Raw genomic sequence first — 20,288 nt, forward strand, 5'->3', positions numbered from 1 at the left:
AGGCTGAATAAGAAGGTTACTGTTAGCTGCCTGTTGGGTGCCAGAATCACCCACATAATGCCACTCTGGTCACTCCAGAACAAATACAAATGACTGTCATTGTACATGTTGGTGTGAATGACCTGAGCTGTACCTCCCTGGACTACATGAAAAGAGATATGGAAGAGCTTTCTGATCACGTAGCCCAGGCCGATATGACGGTAGCATCCTGCTCTCACCAAGAATACCACTGTATAAAGAAGAAATCAATTTCAACAATTGGCTAAGTTTCTGGTGTCATTCTAAGGGGATCCAGTGTCTCTGCCTGGCTTGACATGCTCGACAAGCCATGCTGCTTCACTAGACTGCTCGCACCTGTCACCCTTAAGCTTCCGAATACTGGCCACGACTCTTGCCACCCTCTGTGCTTTTTAGGCAAGGCTCAAACAAAAACCCACTGCCGTAAATTTCACAAGTAAGAAAATGGTAATGCTACTCAATACCAGAATTCTAAACCTCAATGCACGCACTCGAGGCACTCCTCAGTATGGAGAAAATCTATATATGTGCAGTAACAAACCTGGTTTAAGGCTAGAGTGCACCCTAGCACTACCAGGCTACAACTCTTAGCATACATTTCTGCCACAGAACCTGGACTGAAATACAAAAGGTGGGGGCGTATCCATATTCAAGGATACCCACACCTCCAGGTTAGTGGCACAGCATGATGCTTCAGAGATCATCCACGTGCAACTAACAATGGGTAAAACTGCAATTCAAATTGTAGCTCGCTACAGATCACCCACCATGTCCCATGACCCCCATTCTGCGTTTCTGGAAATGCTGCGAATCCTAAAGGTCCTACCAAACACCCTAATATTGGGTGATTTTAATTACCCAAACTAACTGGGAGAACTACTAGAGTATTAACTCCCTTGCCCAACATTTCCTAGAATTTATAAACTCAATATGCCCTGGATCAACTGGTCAACACTCCACCAGAGGTGACAACATATTGGACCTGCTCATAACCAACATGGGCGACTGGTGTTCCACACTGGAAGTCTAACCCCTTGATGGTTAGATATGACCTTAAACAAGTCACTTTGTATATCCACATTCCGCACCCATCCCGGAGAAGGAAACCACCATGAAACATTTTTCAAAAGCAAACTTAGTTAGACTGAGGGGGGAAAGTTTCAAAAGTCCCCATAAAGGATAACCCTGTCCAAGCTGCAAAACCCTTTACTAATGCATTCTACAGGCACCTACAAGAATTCATGGATCATGCTATCCCAAGCAAAACAGACTCGCTCCAAGAAAAGGAAACCAGTCTGGTGGACCCCTGCCATAAGCTATACAATAGGGGGAAACTAGTACAGAAAATAAAATCCCAAGAAGGGAAGACATCCCAAGAAGGGAAGACATCCCTGATCAGTAATGGCAAGAAACTACGATCCCTCATAAAATCATCCAAGGCAAGCTTCGAAAGAAAAATTGCCAAGGACTCCAAAGATGACCACAAGGTGGTGTTTAGCCATATCAAGAATATGTGGCAATGCTCAGATCTGCTCTGAGTTTGTACAGAATGGCACAAAATACACTGAACCGACCGATATTGCCAACATCCTAGCAGACTGGTTCAATGCAGACTTCACCCCCAAAAGGACCCATAACCATACCAGAAGAATGTGGAGCCCCTGAAGTCAGACACTTAAGTTAAAACAGCCTTCTCAAAAGCCAAAAATACAGCATCATGGGACTGGAGTCCCAGGCTGTGTCCTACATGAGCTCAGACTAACCCCTCACCTAAACACACTGACTCTGCCTCTCCACAGGCTACGTACCCATAAAGTGGCCCACAGCAACAGTTGTTCTGCTCCATAAAGGTGGTTCTACAACAGACCCTGGGAACTCTCCCTATAAGCCTGACTAGCTTGGTCTGCAAGGCTATAGAGTGCATCATCATGGAACTCTACCTTGGGAACCTCCAAACACTGGACCCTACCCAGTTTGCCTTTAAGGGGCAGATCATGCCTCCAAAACCTGGTGGACGACTTTTGAGACTTACCACGGCTATAGATGAGGGAAAGCTGGTACACACGGCCTACCTAGACCTCTCAAATACCTTGGACACCATTCCCCATTCTGGTATTAGACAAGCTCACCAGCCTGAACATAAACCCCTATGTCACAAGATGTGTTGCCAACTGGCTCACAGAACCCACATGGTGAGTTGCGGGAGCTAGGTCTGACTCTAAACAGGTTACAAGTGGCATTCCCAGGGCTCAGTCCTAGGACCCCTCTTCAGTATATACTTGGAGGTACAGGCAAGCACAGGAGTACCATGGCTGACCAAGTTCACAGACTGCAAACTAGGGGCTATAATTAACTGTCCGGCTGACAGACATCCTCCAAAAGGGTCTCACTGAGACTTGATACCTAGTGTCAAATTCATGGCCTCAAGCTAAATGCCAAAAAGTGTAGTTATCCCCTTTGGGGGAAAAAAGTACCCACAAACTAACACATAGGTGGTAGTCCCCTAAATACAGAAGATGTAATAACTGATTTGGGGACCCAAGTAGATAGTAATCTCTCCTTTGATCACAGTAGTCTCTCCTTTGATCACATTGCCAAAGTGATTAGAAAATGCTGTGTCCCACCTAATCACAAAAGGGTCTACATATAGGTCAAGTGGTCACTGTGCCCCTCTACTTATATTTGGGATATACCTTACACCTGCAACAGCTGTAAAGATCACAGAAGAACGTCACCATGGATCACTGGCCTCAGATGCCCTATGCAGCTCAGCTGAAGAAACTCAAGCTGTACTTGGTTGCATACTGCCTACTCGGAGGTGATCTCTGCCTTACATACAAGGCCATGTCCAACCCAGAATTGATGAACATGCTCCACCTAAAGAAAACCTTATCCCCTCGAGCTACACGGATCTAAACCTTACAGTAGAGACATGCTGGAGGGATAGATTCCTGTCCCAGAGACTTCCCATGCTTTGAAATAAGATTCCAATCTACATTGGGCAAAGCTCCTAGCTAACACTCTTCAGGAGAAACACTCTTCAGGAGGAACCTTGACAACTGGATGGGCAACAGTTTACCCCGGGGATCACTTCAGTGGATCTGATGGACAGGCAAGGGAACTAATCTAAGGGGCGGAAGCCAGCACATTCTGGCTATGCTTATAAAGGCCTTCGGGGTGATGGCCTAGTTATCTACCTATGGACCTATAAAATATTTTAAATTCTCTCCACTAGAATAGTACCTTACTGTACCGTGGTGGTTTCACTTGCAAAAAATTTTTCCCACCCTTGCTGCAGTCTCCAATTCATTGATGTCAAGGCCACTGAATACAGGTAGTTTTCTGGCCAGTTGTCTCCCCAAACTGAAATCACCATGACTGTCCTAAAAACCAACCCATGCTGTGATGTCACAGCTCCCCTGGTCTTTCCTCTACCCATACAGAAAAGACTTGACAAGGAAACCGTACACGAGTCAAGTCTGCTGCTGAGATGTCACAGCAGGTGACAACTCAAATTATCCTTGGCAGTTTGACAGCTAGGGAAGTTAGGTGTGAAGGTGGATGGGAGAAGTCAAAGTAGCACAATTCAGGCTTCACAAAAATGTGGTTTAGCCATTCAAAAAAGCAGCAGTAAAAAGCACTTAAAGTCTGTTCTGTGTCATTTGCACTTTGTCATTGAACAGCATGAAATGTTACTTAAAACAGTGTATGCATGTAAAATCATTGCAATAACAGGAGCTTTAGGAAGAGGCTTGCGTGATGGCTCTTTTTTTTACAGAAGAGCGCTGCATTTTAGGATACCTAGAGGCAGACTATCAGAATTACTTTGCCAGACCCCATGTGGTCAGACTCAAACTGCATATAAAAATATTTAAAAAACTGTAAATAGTCCCGGGGGGGGGGGTAAAAATGTAGGAACCACCAAACATTGATGAAGTATATGTTCTTTGAGTCTGTGGGTGTGGTTCTCTAAGCAGTTAGCCTGCTAGTTTCACCAAAAGATAAGCTTTCTATCCCAGACATTCATTTAATGCACATGGGAGAGCATAAGTGGGCAAAACTACAGAAGTAGTTTAAAGTATTAATACTTTTAATGTTTGTCTCGAGTAGGAACCCAAATGACCTTACTAGAGATATAAACCATAAACCTTAAGACAGAAGTTGGTCTTTATCATTATTGGATGTATTTGTAGCTAGGATGCATTGAGGAGGGCCGACAGTGGAAAGAACATGTACATATAAACTGCAGTTATTTGTAAGTCATTGGTGTAGAATGTAACTGAATTTTATAGCCACAGCTAATATACTAGCGTGCCATGTTTCATATAATGGGAAGTGTTTCACAGAACTTCTGAAATTACACCTTTTCTAGTGTATGCTAAAATGTTATTGCCTTTACTGTACACTAACTTTGCAAAGCCTTTATTTTAGGTTAATGTGCTTCACAGACTGCGTACCTTGTTCACGGTTCCTAGCTCCATACAGAATGTGGGTATGACTGATCATTGTACAGTCTCGCCAGACAGGAGATCACGTACTGCAAAGAAACGACTTGGGCGCTTCACACGTTTTCTACTGTCTGTTCTGCCATATAGGCTGCAGAACTCTTTAGGCTATCCTGTGCCTAGCAGTATGGGAATGACAGAAGTACCAGATGGTAAGATTAAATTTATTTAGCTATTTAAATGTTTGCTCATCCTACACAGGTTATGGGTCTCGTTCATTTAGTTTAATGTCATACGTGATGTGAATTAACATACTAACCTATATGTTGTGGAATGCTCTTGTCATCTGAATTAAGTTGAGACATGACTTGTTTGGCAGTTTTTCAGTTTCAGATTTGCAGACTTGCATCATTTTTGGGCACATTTCATTTGCATTGCAAGGCAAGAAAATTATCAAAGCCGCTTTACTATAACTTGAAGATGATACATCAGCTGGTCCTTGATAAGAGGGAATCCTTTGCAGACCTTAAGAGAATTGTAGCTAGTGTTCTGACTTAAACTCCCATAGGGCAAAATTGCATGTTGTGCAGATGTGCTTTGGGGAGTATTGGCTTACATTTTATGCGGAGTAATTTGACTGGGAGGTCCCCTTACATGATTGTATATTTGTAGCAATATCCCTCAACCACGTTTGGCTTTATATTTATCCCACAACCACATTTGGCTTTATATTTATTATGGCAAAAGCATCACCATGAAAAAGTATTATCAGGATTTGAGTACTTTTATGGCATGTGCAGTAGAGGATTGGAAGTATGATAGGTTACTGGACAGTGTGGCTTTTCTTGCTGAAGGCTGGAGAAAATGTTTAATTGCGTGTAATTGGATAACTGGTACTGTACCAGTACAACAGACTAAAAGCAAGTTTGCTCAACAGGCTGTTGGCCATTTCGTGTTTTAATTTTCTCTTCAAATAGCCCTTTGGAAGTATAGCCAAATATTTTTCAGGGGAGGTAAGCAGGGGGTAGGAATTTGAGTAATGCCTGTGTGCAACTGTTTAAAATGTTTTGCCCACTTTTCTACATAATGAGCACGGTATATCAATTTTAAAGAATCCCTTGAATGTAAAACTACAAACAGAATGAGTCTTGTGTGTGGATATTTTAAGCATGAAAATTTGCTTGTGTGGGCTTAATTATTCCAGTTTGACTGGGGAAGTCGTCGGCCCGGGGAGCCCATTTTCTGTGGAGGCCTGTGGAGAAAAGCTCCAACAATAGCATACAATATATAGTGAAATAAAGAAAAATAAAGAAATACAGTAAAATATGTAGAGAAATGGGTCCCCTTGACTTGATCGACACGCCAAAACACCAACGCTAAGACCGACTCGAAGACGGAAGAGACAGATCGACAAGGTGAAATCCCGACAGCCGAAACAGACATGGGCAACGTGTGAGCACGAGTCGGTAAGTGTGCGATAGTGAGGGATTTAGCATTGGGGAGCGGACAGGTAAGTGTGAGTGTGGGATTTAGGGTTAGGGTGTGTGGGAAAGGTGAGTGCGGTAGTGTCGGACTTAGGGTTGCGGAGTGTGCGATAGTGACTGACTTTAGGTGTAGTGGCGGGTTAAGTGAGTTAGGGTTAGGGTGCGGGTGTAGTGGCGGGTTAAGTGAGTTAGGGTTAGGGTGCGGGTAGGGTAAGTGTGCAGTAGTGTCTTACCTTAGGGTTAGGGTTTGGGTTGTGGGAAAGGTGAGTGTGCGGTAGTGTCGGACTTAGGGTTGCGGGTAAGTTAAGTGTGCGATAGTGACTGACTTTGGGTGTAGTGGCGGGTTAAGTGAGTTAGGGTTAGGATGCAGGTAGGGCAAGTGTGCGGTAGTGTCGGACCTTAGGGTTAGGGTTTGGGTTACGGTTAGTGCATGTATAGTTGGGTGTTTTGGGTGTTTTGGGTGTTTTGGGTGTTTTGGGTGTTTTGGGTGTTTTGGGTGTTTTGGGTGTTTTGGGTGTTTTGGGTGTTTTGGGTGTTTTGGGTGTTTTGGGTGTTTTGGGTGTTTTGGGTGTTTTGGGTGTTTTGGGTGTTTTGGGTGTTTTGGGTGTTTTGGGTGTTTTGGGTGTTTTGGGTGTTTTGGGTGTTTTGGGTGTCCTCAGCGACGCAGCCCCTGACTACAGATGAAACTTTATTACCAGTAACTTCAGTACCCGAGGTCGCAGGTTCCTCGGTCCCCATTCCCACTGCAGATACCAACGCCACTCTTGGCCGAGATGCAGAAAGTTTAGCCAGGCCTGCCATTTCTGAAGGTGTTTTCAGGCCTACCACCTTATCTATTAAATCGTTCACTAAATCTAAAGCTCCAATGAAAATTAAAAAAACAGGGTCCTCAAGCCCTCTCTCAAGGTCCCATGCCCAAAAAACAGATGCTTAAAATGGCTGAGGATTTGATTTCACTCATCAGGGGCTCTCAACCCCCCTCAGACAAAAGACCCCGGATGGAGGAAGACTACCCTTCCTCAGATCAGGCATCTATTACCTCAGGCCTTTCTGAGGACCTGGATTACACCAATTCCTCTCTTGAAGACTCTGATGCTGAGGAGTCTATTCCCTCGGTCCCCCCCCCCCCACCCGAGGACTACTCTTTTGGGGAACCCTGCATACATTGAGAGAACACTTCCTCTGGGAAGGCCAAGATGGATTCCAAGAAAAGGCTCAGGGAATTTCTGCTGCTACCCCAGCATAGGCCCCTGGCTATTCCTCCTGTCTTGGATATTTTGGATGATGCGTACACAGAAGCCAGTCTTAATCCAGACTCTACCTCCTGCCCCTGTTAAACCAGACAGATATTACTGGGTTCCTGGTTCTCACCAGTTCCTTTATAAAAGCCCTTCTGACCCAGAAACTATTTCTCAGGGTCCCAAGGGGATTAAGTCCTCTACTGCTGAAAACCCTTTACCTTCAGAGAGAGATTCCAGAGCATTGCAAAGGTGGGGGGAAAAAGGTGTATACCTCAGCCACTTTAACCATGAGGGCATTAAACTGTCAATTTCATATGGTAAAGTATCAGCAGTTCTTGCTGTCTCAGCTGAAAAGTAAAATGACAAACAGAACAACCTGATTTGAAAGAGTTGCAGGATTTGTTGCATGGAGCAGAACAAGTGGGGAAACATACCTTAGTGTGGTTTTGATGCTTTAGAGGCCTCATGCAGAGCTGCTGTCCACTGGGTCTGTCATACGTAGACACGCTTGGCTCAAAGAACAAACCTTACCAGATCATGTCAAAGCAAAATTATTAGATGCGCCACTACAAAAAGATGTAATGTTTGGTGTTAAAGCTGAGGAGGTACTAAAGAAAATGGAGGAAAAAGCTAAATCTATACCAACAGTTAAAGATTTCTTGCAGATGCAGCCTCCACGCTTCAGCAGAAACTGGCCTTCAAAAAATTGGTCCTTTCCAGCCACGGACAGACCCCAAAGGGGTAGATACAGACGCCCAGGGAGTAGAGGACAACCTCAAGGATCTTAAAGAGCCAGGCAATGGTAATCACCAGCCCCAAGAGGTGGAGAAGACAGAACACAGTCATTTAGAAAACTTTCCCCTTTGCCTGCCAAACAAAGCTATAATGGCAGCACCTTTGGGTGGAAAACTGGCCTTATTTTCAAAAAACTGGCACATTGTTACAAAGGACAAATGGATTCTGGATATTAGACAGAGGCTACAGATTCCACTTCTCACCCTTCCAAAGATGAGGGGCATGCCAAACCTGCCACAAAATCAATGGGCAGAGGCACAAAAACAAATTTCCACTCATGGATATGAAAGCAATTAGAGGTACCTGCAAAAGGAACAAGGTCAATGTTTTTATTCTATTTCTGGATTTCTGGTACCAAGGAAGGACAAAGACCATTTCTGGTACCAAGGAAGGACAAAGACTATTTCTGGTACCAAGGAAGGACAAAGACTGGAGACCCATCTTAGACATATCTATTCTAAACACACATCTAGAGGTACCAAAATTCAAGATGCTCACATTACAGCAGCTACTTCCCATGCTGGGCAAGGAGTCTTGGCTGGTAACATAACAGACAAGATTGCAGAAGATACCTCAGATTTCTTGCAGGTTCAACCCATTATCAATTCTGTGCATTGCCCTTTGGCTTATCTACTGTGCCCAGAGTGTTTACGAAATGCCTGGCATCAGTAATGTCTTTCTGCAGACAACGAGGAATACAAATCTACCCATATCTGGAAGACTGCCTGATCCAAGCAGACAGCAAGGACATTCTATTGCAACATCTGGCATTTGTAATAAAACTGTTAAATTGCCTGGGGTACACAGTAAACAAAAAGAAATCAAAACTAATACCCTCAACAGATAATTTTCCTGGGTGCCAGCTTAAAATGGCCCAGATGGCTTACCTCACGCCAGACAAACAAGGGCAACTGTTGGCAACTTTAACCAGGCTAACTGCAAGGAAAATCCTGCAGGCTCTGGGATTCATGGCATCTTGCATTCTACTAATACCATTTGCAAAGCTGCATATGAGGAAACTACAATGGTACCTAAAAAACTTATGGTCTCAACACAAACACAGCTTGGAAACAATTTTACCACTCATTCCATGCCTTCAAAAGGAGTTTTTGTGGTGGGCTCAAGCATGCCAAAGAAACACGGGTCTTGCTTTCTGTATACCACAAGCAAGGCAAGTCATCACAACAGACGCCTCAGACTATGCATGGGGAGCACACATGGCAGACCAGTGCATCCAGGGAAAATGGCCCCAAAAACAAATGCACCTACACATCAACCAAAAGGAGATGCTAGCTGTGCAAAATGCTCTTATGAATTTAAAGTACCTACTGCAACCGGGCCAGCTATTGATAAGGACAGACAACACCACAGTCATGTGGTACATAAACAGGGAGGGACACATTCATACCCCCTATGCAGACAAGCTATGACCCTGTGGAACACAGCATTGCAATTACAAGTTCAACTACAGGCACAATTCCTGCCAGGGAAGGAAAACACTCTGGCAGACAACTTAAACAGAAATATGACAGACCCTCACAAATGGAAGTTGCATCCTCATGTCTTAAAGATAACTCAAGCATGGGGACAGCCAGATATATATCTATTTGCCTCCCACAGCAATTACCAGTTGGAAAAAGTCTGCTCCAAGGACCTATCATCCGCAGGCCTGGAAAGTGGATGCACTATCTTTGGACAGCATTGACAGTCTACGTCTTCCCGCCTCTACCTCTACTGACCAAAGTCCTATTAAAATCCAGAGCAGAGAGGCCAAAAATGATTCTCATTGCTCCAGACTGGCCACGACAGCACTGGTATCCTCTCCTAAAGAACCTGTCACACTCACCACCATGGATCCTACCTAAAGTTCCTCTTCTGTTGTCACAGCACAACTACAAGATCCTTCACAGCCAGCTCAGAACTCTAAATTTAACTGCATGGAAAATCTGCCAACAGGCTCTCCTCTCCAAGGAAGTACAGGATGTCGTCTTGGAGGCCAGGAGACCTTCTACTAGAAAAACGTACTCCACCAAATTGAAACTATTTTGCTCCTGGAATCAAGCAAAGAGCCAGAATCCCTGGGTAATAAATATACCTCAGATGTTACACTACCTAGCTGAGATGTTAAACAGTGGCCTTTCCTTTTCCATAAAGATCCATGCTTCAGCAATTTCAGCACAATACAATACGGATCCTCCTTTATTCTCACATCCTCTAAGGCAGTTCCTCAGAGGCAAAAAAATATAAGACCCCCACGGAAACCACCAGCTCCAGCTTGGGACCTCCACTTCACATTGGAGAAACTGACACTGCCTCCTTTTGAGCCGGCCTCTTCAGCAGAGTTACAGTACTTGTCATGGAAAACAGCTTTGCTTCTGGCTATTACCTCAGCATGCAGGGTTTCGGAGTTACAGGCCCTCATGGCTGTGCAACCATTCATCATTTTCCATCAGGATAGGGTTTCCTTGGAACCAACCCTACCTTCATGCCAAAGGTAGTATCCAGTGTGGCTTTGAATCGGACTTTTCATTTACCTACCTTTTATCCAAATCCCCAGAACAAAGGAGAGGCTACTCCACTCCTTGGACATTCACAGGCAACTTCGTTATTACTTGGACAGAACAAAGTCATTCAGGAAATCTGAGCAGCCCTGTGTCCTATGCTACAGGTGCTAAAGGAAAGGCCATTTCCAAACAGACTTTCAAAATGGATAATCCACTGCATACGCTTTTTTTCATTTCATGGAAAATCGGTGCCTGTATACATCAGATCCCACTCCACCAGGGCTACAGCTACCTCAGCAGCTTTCCTCAGGGGGGTCCCTACCAAGGACATTCTGGAAGCAGCTACTTGGGAGTTCAGTGTACACTTTCACCAAACACTACCACCTTCCACTATACTTCTATCTAGAGCGGGCTTTGCCACAGCAGTCCTGCAGGGCATTCTAGCCCCTCCTAATTCCGCTTAGTACCAGCCACCCTCACTTAGCTTTGGGATTCTACCCAAGTGTGATGACTGCAGCTGTATGCACGAAGAACATAGTACAGTTATCTACCTACCATAAATGTAGATGTTAGAGTGCGCGTACAGCTGCAGTCAAGGTTACCCTCCCTCCATCCCCTTAGGACAGAGCTTATGACAAATCACCTTTAACATACAACCTATTTGGGGTATTCCTATATGGTGTATTTGCTTGCAACTACTGTTTTGATTTATCTACTTGTGTATGTTTGCATAACCTGTATTGCCTTCCTTTCTGGGGGCACCTGACATCTGGGCCAAGAAACTGAAGAAAATGGTGTCTGCTGCCTTTATACCCCTGCTGCACTGACGTCAGGGAAGAAGCGACGACAACAGACGCCGGACCTAGACTTTGGAATTTGTCCGACAGAGGACCCGCCTGACTGCAGATAACCCAAGTGTGATGACTGCAGCTGTATGTGCACTCTAACATCTACATTTATGGTAGTTACAAAACGGTGTGTTTTGGCTGTCGGTGTGTTTTGGCTGTCGGTGTGTTTTGGCTGTCGGTGTGTTTTGGCTGTCGGTGTGTTTTGGCTGTCGGTGTGTTTTGGCTGTCGGTGTGTTTTGGCTGTCGGTGTGTTTTGGCTGTCGGTGTGTTTTGGCTGTCGGTGTGTTTTGGCTGTCGGTGTGTTTTGGCTGTCGGTGTGTTTTGGCTGTCGGTGTGTTTTGGCTGTCGGTGTGTTTTGGCTGTCGGTGTGTTTTGGCTGTCGGTGTGTTTTGGCTGTCGGTGTGTTTTGGCTGTCGGTGTGGATCCAGAGAAATATACAGATGTAAATACAACTATTTGCATATCAAAGAATAGTATTTGCAAGAATGTTCAGAGGCAATAGTCAGATATACAGTAGATATGAAATACAATTGTGTACATATCAAAAGAATATATAGTAAATGTGAGTTTACATATCCAAGATTAGTCTTTACAAGATCTTTCTTAGAAAGGCAGTTGTCAGATTTTAGACAATGGTTTGAGGCTATACCTCCAGCAGTCCTTGCTGGTCACTACCCTAGAGGCTTTTGTTAGTCCAGAAGCAGAGCACTAACATGCGGTTCTAGAGAAACTGGATTGAAGACCAAAATGAGCTAATAGTCACTGCATCTCGAGTAAAGGTGATAAATCTTAGGTGGTTGGTAAGCTGGCAGAGTAACACAGGTGTGTTTAATGTTTGAGGTTCAGCAGCCCCATTGGGGCTGGAGTGTGGGGTTCCAGAAGACTGGCATGCAATGAAAATCGGGCATTAATTGAAACTGGGTTTTGTGAAGAAACTTCACAACCCTGTTTAAACCTTTCAACTCCAGTACAATGCGGAATAACCTAACAAATTTAATGCTTGCCATGTAGTCAGGTTTCAGCTGTTCATACTAATTATAGAAATGTGACTGCTGCTAAGGCTGTTAGCTTAGTACTAAGAATTATCCTGATGGGCCATTTTTATGTCTAGCCACTTTCCTGTTTGGATTAACCTATTGGTGTTGAAGGTTTAACCTTGCACATTCCAAGGTCGTCTTATATAAACACCAGTGATAACCTGGACAATATTTTAGATACTTGGGGAAGCCCCAAGGATGGGACAAAGCATTTTAGAGGTCTCTGTTCTGTCCATTGGTAACACAGGGGCAGTCCTTTCCCATCCAGAGATAATTTCACTTGAATATGGACCAAGATGAGATTTTGGATGGGGATTCTTTTCCAAGGCAGTGTTATCATTGCGCTGTACCTGTCCTTTCAATCTATTCTGTTAATGTTGCAGAAAAGATGTAGATAATTTTTTTTATATTTGTTGTTTGGGTTAGCCCTTTAGTGGAGACCCAAGGAGAAAAGCTCCACGAAAGTAATTAAAAAGTTAAGAAAAGACTAACCATTCAAGATGCTTAACAGTACAAAAACAGAAAAAATATACAAGGCAAAAGTACAGTATTTTGAGAATGCAGTAACTGATCTGCAAGCAATGTAGCAATGCCAAAAAAAATGGCATAGTAAAACAGATGCATTTAATAGCATAGGTACTAACTGCAGGGAGTAATGTATGTAGACAAGTTTAGGTAGATACAGCTAGATGGTAATTGAGAGAAGAAAAATTCATTGGATAATTTCCTGACAAGTGCATATCCATGCATGTTGGAAGTAAATTTATTTGCTTTCTGAATTTGCCACTTTTGGTGTAGTGAAGCGACAATAGAAGCGTTTCCAATTTGTTTGGCTTGGTCACCTGACGAAGGTTTTGTGCACTTCTGATTTCACGATTGGGTGTAGGTTGTAATTGTGGATGTAAGGGCAGGACAGGAGATGGGGCTATTTAAGATGCTTAAAAATATTACAACTACAAATTCCACAGCATGTGGGGGAGCTCAGGCCATCTTAAGCTTTTCAAGGATATACAGTGATGGGACTTGTAGGTATTACTGGCTGCAAATCTTGCTATCTTGTTATATGTGGTTTCTAGTCTGGTTAAGATTATTTTGAAGTTGAGTATGGGAGCAGCATACTGCAGTGATGGTAGATTAAACATTTAACCCATTATAGGTCTAGATTTGGGTGTATATAGTTGCGGTATAGAAGACCTAGTTTTTGATTGGACTTTTTGGTACAGTTTTAAGATTTTAGTTGGTCTGACGCCAAGCAATTTGAGTCTCTGGTGATTGTATTATCCAAGGAGGAGATGAAGTTGTCTTTACCTGGACTGAGGGTTTTTGGAAGGAAAAGGCTTGGTCTTGGGTTGAGAAGCAGGTTGTTTTCACTTGGCCTTTGTTCTACTAGGTGCTGAGTGACAGTGGAGATTTTATGTGTTGTCTGAAGTTAATTGTGGAATTCTGTCTACTGTATTAAGGTAGAGTGGGGAGCAGGAGACATTTGTCAATCTACTAAAAAGTAGGTGGCCCAGGACAGAACCCTGGTCTAAAGACAGAAAGGGGTAAGGATGTTTGGCATCTGAGTAACTGAGAGGTAGCTGTTAAACCAGGAGGTACAGTTGTAGGTTAGAAAGTTTGTTTAGGAGGATGGGAAACTTATCAAATGCTTTGGATAGGTCAAGGAATAGAACTGATGTGAGTTTCTCTGGCTTGGACAATGTGTGTGAAAGGGCAGTGGTAGTACTGTGCGAGGGTTGGAAGCCATGCTGTGTGGGGTAATTAAGTTTGCCTTTAAGAGATGGTTTAGTATGTGTATGTATACATTTTTCTAGTATCTTGGCCAAGGGGGGATAATATGGCAATAGACCTGTAATTTTGAGGGTTCTGTAGTATTTCCTCCTTTGTGGAGTATTGGGAAGAATTTTTTCCAGATACCTGGTACTGTATTCTCTTGGCTCATACAGGGTATGCTATGGATTTGGCTGCATGTTTGAGAGAGAGGGAGTTTGTCGGCTGATTGGTAACAGGGTAAGTGATCTGATAAAGGAAGTTGCTACTGGTGCTAGGGAGAATGATGGAAGAGATGAGGTGAGGGTAGACTCTTGAGTTTCTTGTTTAGTAAGCTTTCTTGTTTAGTAAGCTTTCTATTTGTTTGATAAAAGTTAAGTAGGCTTGCAGTTTTATTAGGTTTGTTAGGGAAGGTGTTTGAAGAGGGGTTCCCTGACTATAGTTGGAGTGCCAGAATTTCTTTGTTAGAATATGGGTTCCTCAAGAGTGACTTTATTTTTATCTAGTAGGACCTGCTTTTGTTTGGTTACAAAGCTGTTTTTACAAGGTTCAAGTGGAAAGTTGAGTCTTTTCCCTTGCTTTCCAGGCACAATCTCTCAAGTTGCATGGTTTAGCCATGGTGCAGAATTACATTTTAGCCTAATTTTTCTACTAGGAACCAGGGTGTTAAGGGTTTCTATGAATAAATTGTTTAAGCTTTTGGCAGCCTCATTAAGGGGTACAGTGTGTGGGAGTGGCTGGGGTACAGTGTGTGGGAGTGGCTGGGGTACAGTGTGTGGGAGTGGCTGGGGTACAGTGTGTGGGAGTGGCTGGGGTACAGTGTGTGGGAGTGGCTGGGGTACAGTGTGTGGGAGTGGCTGGGGTACAGTGTGTGGGAGTGGCTGGGGTACAGTGTGTGGGAGTGGCTGGGGTACGAGACTTTGTATTCGCTTTTAAGATTGGGAGAGTTGGTACTAATGTGGGGAGGTACGTAGGGTGGAAGAGTTATGACACTGGGGTTGTATACTAATCCAGTCTAACTTTGCGTTCAGGGAATTTTTTTGCTGGGGGGGTAAGGTGATCAGCTTGGTAAAAGCCATAAAGTTTTATAAAGTAGCTAGGGGATGCAGTATTAAGGTTCCAGACAGTATTCATATCCCCACGGATGGTTTCATAGGGAATGGATATAGAAATCCATGGAAACTGCTAAGAGTATGGGAATTTTTTTACCTGGAGGTATGTAGATTGCTGCAGTGACAAGTTTTTTTTGTTTTGATTTGTTGCAGTATTTCAGCAGGACAGAAATTGGATGAAGTATTGACTTGCTAGTGTGTAGGTCTATCAGTACTGGGTTGGAGGATGCCTTGTACACCAGAAAGGGTCACAGAGTATAACACCACTTTAGGCCTGCCCTGTAGGGCAGATTGCCTTGTATCTCTCTTGTAAGGCATCTCTGGGCTTTCCAGCTGTTTTTCTGGACAGGCATACCAAAGGGGCATTGTAGTCTGTCTGCTTTTGAGGGCTGACTAAGGGGGGTGGGCAATGACGTACAGGACCTAGAAGCAATCCCTTTGAGTTGCACAGTATGACCAGATTGACAAGTTCTAAGTTCCCAAATCCAAAAACGATGACCTTGCTGAAAATTTAGTTTAATGTATACATATGTAACTTTAATTCAACTCCAGGAAACTAACCATTTGGCCACCATGGTGAACTTTGCCCCTTTCTTCACCATAATGTCATCTCTGAGTTGATATGTTTAGGTGGAGGGTAAGTCCCTCACTTGGGTGGGTTTCTTTGTAAAGTATTAGTCATGTGATTTCCTGGGGTTAAATTATGGTGATCTGGGTGTTAAAGTAAATTTTTGCCAGTCCCACTTGACTTAAGTGGGATTTTGGTAATAGAAGTAGATCCGACCCAGCGCAAAGTCCTACCACTGGGTTGTGTAGGGGTTTTATTCCTAATTTTATTTACTATGCTTGAGTGGGGTAATATGCCAAAAGTGGGGTATTGTGTACCATTTTACTTTCATCCATTGCTTTGATGCTTCCAAAAATTTACCTGGCTAAGAATGATCCAACATTGGCAAAATATAAAAGGAGACTTGTTCCAATGTTTGCAGGTTCCTTGTATCATTTGATTCCATTAAAAGGCTTTTCATGGGTTTGCATGAGACAGGTCAGACGTGGGTCTGTAATTTAGATCTGTGGAAGGTCTTCCCATCTGCATGTGGATGACTTTCTCCTTGCACTTAGGAATGATAGTGACACATCAAAAGTGTTTTACTGATGGTCCCAAATGCACTATCTTGTGACAGCTGATCTGCTTCATGTATTGCTGGGGAGGAAATAGTCAGAGTTGAATATGACAAGTAATTTTGCACCATCTTCATCTTTGGTAAAGGTAGGTGTTAAATCTGCTTAATGCATTGTGCTCTTGAGATTACAAACAACTGTAAAGACTGCTTTCATTTGGTTTGTGTGGCTGTTTTCTCCCCAAACTGTTTTGGTGGATTTATTTAAGCACCTGAGTTTTATTTTCACTGTGGGCATTTCTAATGTTTGCCATGTACTTTCTGCTGGGAATGGCTGCATCTATGCAAGGAGGGATGGTGTACAAGAGATGGTGCAAGATGCTGCCATAGTAAAGGAAAGGTTTAAGATGCCCACCCTTGTGGGTACTCTGTTAATGCCAATGCTTTTGATCAGTTACTCAAAGCCCCAGGTATCTCTGGGCTAATGCACCTAGTGGTGGTCCTAAGCTATGGTCCATTTTAAATTATGTAAAAAAGTGTTGCGTTTTAAGTGCGACTCCAGTTCTTTTAGGTGCTGTGGCATTGGTCATAAAGGATGCTCTACAGCTATCCAGTATGTGACTCTTTTCTGGTGCTCTAGTTCATTATGGTGCTTTGCCAGTCTTGATGCTGGTTGTTCCTGAGTGAAGACTGACACAATCACCTTTTTCCACTGTGCAGTGGCTGGTCCTAAAGGTGTGTAGGGTATTGTAGCTCTGCACAGCTGGAGTAATTTTTGCCATTTTAAACCATGCCTCACTACAGACTACATCCTCCAGGGTGAGGTGGGCCTATATGAAGTGATTAGGCTTCTAGCATTAATTGGTAACATTCATATTTTGTTTTGCTTGTTTCCTTATGTGGGTATGTTTGATTTGAGTTTCCTAAAAAAGCAGTATGGGGATGTTGGATGTCTTTGCCAATATTTGGACACCTATAGGGGACGGGTGTAGGCCATACTTGGCAAAGCAGTGTGATCGGTCAGTCATATCCTCCCATGCTGGCAGATGAATCCTCTCCAGATGACAGCAAAAGCAAACCAGTTAGCCAAATTGTGGCATCCTTAGTTGGAGAAGGTATACTGCTCAAAGCTAGGCTCATACCTGCCTGGAACATGGTACAAGAGCTGCAGGTCTCATCATAGTTCAAGGTTATGTCTTGAGTCATTGATACCTGCATGTGCTGCGACGGGTTATACCAGTTTAGGACTTGTGATCTGGCACCACCCAAACTGGTTGGGTAGATGCCTGTCATGTGGATTCGGCATGCTGACCTTAGGACTTGCACTGTGTTGCTAGGTTTTGCAGGTTGAGGGGGTTGCTGAGTATGGTTAGTGCCTGTGTTGTCCTGGAAGCCTTTGCGGTTTAGGCAATTGGTTCTTTAGAACCTCTGCATAAGGATCATGTTTGTAGTGAGGTGTCAATCTTAATTTCTGAATTCTGAAATTTTACCTTCAGTGGCCTTGTATGTCCCTCACATTGAGTAAGGGCTTGTCAGCATGAGAGTTCTGTTGTCTCAGGTTGCCCACCTTGATTAGGTTGGCAGCCCAAATTGTGGAGAAATGCTGGCCCATCATTTTGACAGGAAGAAATTGGGGGGGGGGGGGTACTGAGATGACCAGCTGCCTGGAGTTTTGTTCTAGGATGCAGGGATTACCACGTCAGGTAGAGGATACAGAGATACTTTACCTGGAGTGTACAAAATATCCAGGTATGATTTTGCTGGAGCTGTAGATGTTAACTTGTGCTTGGCACAGGTTAGTGAAGCCTCTAGCCTTGGAGATCTAATGGGTAGATTTTGTAGGCTTATGAGGTGGGAGGGACTCTCACATGGCCCAAGTCCCAATAGCAGGGGTCTGCTGAGAGCAGCTCTTGAAAAACTTTGGAATGCCTAGGGGGATGCTTAGATCAGTTCATGGCTCTGTTCCAGTGTCTTAAGACACTTAGCACAGCTCAGCACAGATAAAAGATGAGCTTTCAAAAAGCCAATAAATCCAACAAATGGAGATGCGACTCGGAATCTGTATATCACCACTAACTATATACCTATAGGTCTAAGGTTCCAGGCAGACTGGAAATCTGACTTTTACAATCTGAACAATTCCTAATGTAGCAGTAGGGAGCTGGTAGGCTGTAAGAGTAACTGACAACTGTAGTTTTCTCGTGTGCAGCTTTGGATGGACAAACTAATCTTTACAATAGAACAGCAATAAAAATTGAACACTGGTTCTTTTTAGCAAAATCATTCACCACCACTTGTCAAAGTAAAACAAGACTCCTACATCAGTCAAGGCAGGAATTCCAACAAATAACTTTTCAGGGGGAAAACCTGGATTAGAATTGCAATTTAGTTTTTTTAAACTAGATACAAGTTCAGTGGAATTTAAGAAATTTTAAATGACTTGGCTTGTCTGTTTGGAATGCTTGGATGCCAAAATTGTCATAGCTTGTTTCAGTTCAGGCTTTCCAGAGTGTCTGATAAGCTTAGTGCAGTTTAGACAAGCTAGAGAGGAATCCAAAACAAGTACAAACATGACTGTCATTGTACATGTTGGTGTGAACGACCTGAGATGTACCTTCCTGGACTACATGAAGAGACAGAGGAGCTCTATGATCATGTAGCCCAAGTTGATATGACCCTGAGTAGCATCTTGCCCTTACCAAGAGTGATGCCACAATACAAAGTAAAAATGATCAGTTTTAACAATTGGCTAAGCTATTGGTGTCATTCAAAGGGGATCCAGTGTCTGTCAGCTTGGGATGACATGCTTGACGAGCCATGCTGCTTCGCCAGATGGCTTGCACCTGTCACCCTTAGGCTTTCGAATACTGGCCAAGGCTCTTGCCACCCCTATAGTGCCTTTTTTGGGCAAGGCTCAAAAGACAAACCCACCTCTCTAAACACAAATAACCAAAAACTGAGGATAATGCTACTCAATGCCAGAAGTCTAAACCTCAAAATGCATGCACTCTAGGCACTCCTTAGCATGGAGAAAATCGATATCTTTGCAGCAACAGAAACCGGTTTCAAGGCTCCAGAGAGCACCCCAGCACTACCAGGCTACAACTCACCATACCTTTTGACCTCAGAACCCGGACCGAAATACAAAAGGAGGGGGTGTATCAATTTTCATAAGATACCCACACCTCCAGGTTAGTAGCACAACACATGGCCTCTGAGACCATCCATGTGCAATTAACGGTGGCCAAAGCTGCTTTCAGATCGTAGCTTGCTACAGGTCACCTACCTTGTCTCAGGACCACCACTCAGCATTCCTGAGAACATTAGAAAATATAAAGGTCCTACCAAACACCATGATAGAGAGATTTCAACCTACCCAAACATTGACTGGGATAACTACTAGAGTACAAACTCATTTTCCCAACGCTTCCTAGAGTTTATAAATTCAAATGCCCTGGAACAGCTGATCACCACACCCACAAGAGGTGACCACATATTGGACCCGATAATCACCAACATGGGGATCAGTGCTCCACACCAGAGGTAGACCCCTCGCTGGCAAGATCAGATCATAAACTAGTCGCACTGGACATCCACATCCCAACCCCACCCCTGGTCAAGGAAACCACTGTGAAAAACTTTTCAAAAGCCAACTTCTCACTTCTCAAGACCGAGGTGGAAAGTTTCCAAGCCCCCTTGCTAAAGGATAATGCTGCCCAAACTGCAGAATCCTTTACAGATGCATTCTATGAGCACCTACAAGAATGCATGGATTCTGTGAGCACCTACAAGAATGCATGGATCGAGCCATCCCAAGTAAAACCAAGACTCAGTCCTCCAAAAAGAGGAAACCAGTCTGGTGGTCCCCAGCCATAAACAAGCTATAAAACACAAGGAGGAAACTATTACATGA

At 43.7% G+C, this 20,288-nt stretch overlaps 1 protein-coding gene across 1 annotated transcript in view; it reads left to right on the forward strand.

The window, feature by feature from the left end:
* LOC122787915 overlaps window positions 1-20,288 on the forward strand; it is a 153,876-nt gene that overhangs the window by 69,737 nt on the left and 63,851 nt on the right. The window contains exon 4 of the mRNA XM_044054841.1: window positions 4,450-4,675. Coding sequence (XP_043910776.1) covers window positions 4,450-4,675 — 226 coding nt within the window. The remainder of the gene's footprint in view (window positions 1-4,449; window positions 4,676-20,288) is intronic.

This window comes from Protopterus annectens, chromosome 13.part0 (assembly GCF_019279795.1).
Source record: "Protopterus annectens isolate FY-2018-M chromosome 13.part0, PAN1.0, whole genome shotgun sequence".
Classification (NCBI taxonomy): domain Eukaryota; kingdom Metazoa; phylum Chordata; order Ceratodontiformes; family Protopteridae; genus Protopterus; species Protopterus annectens.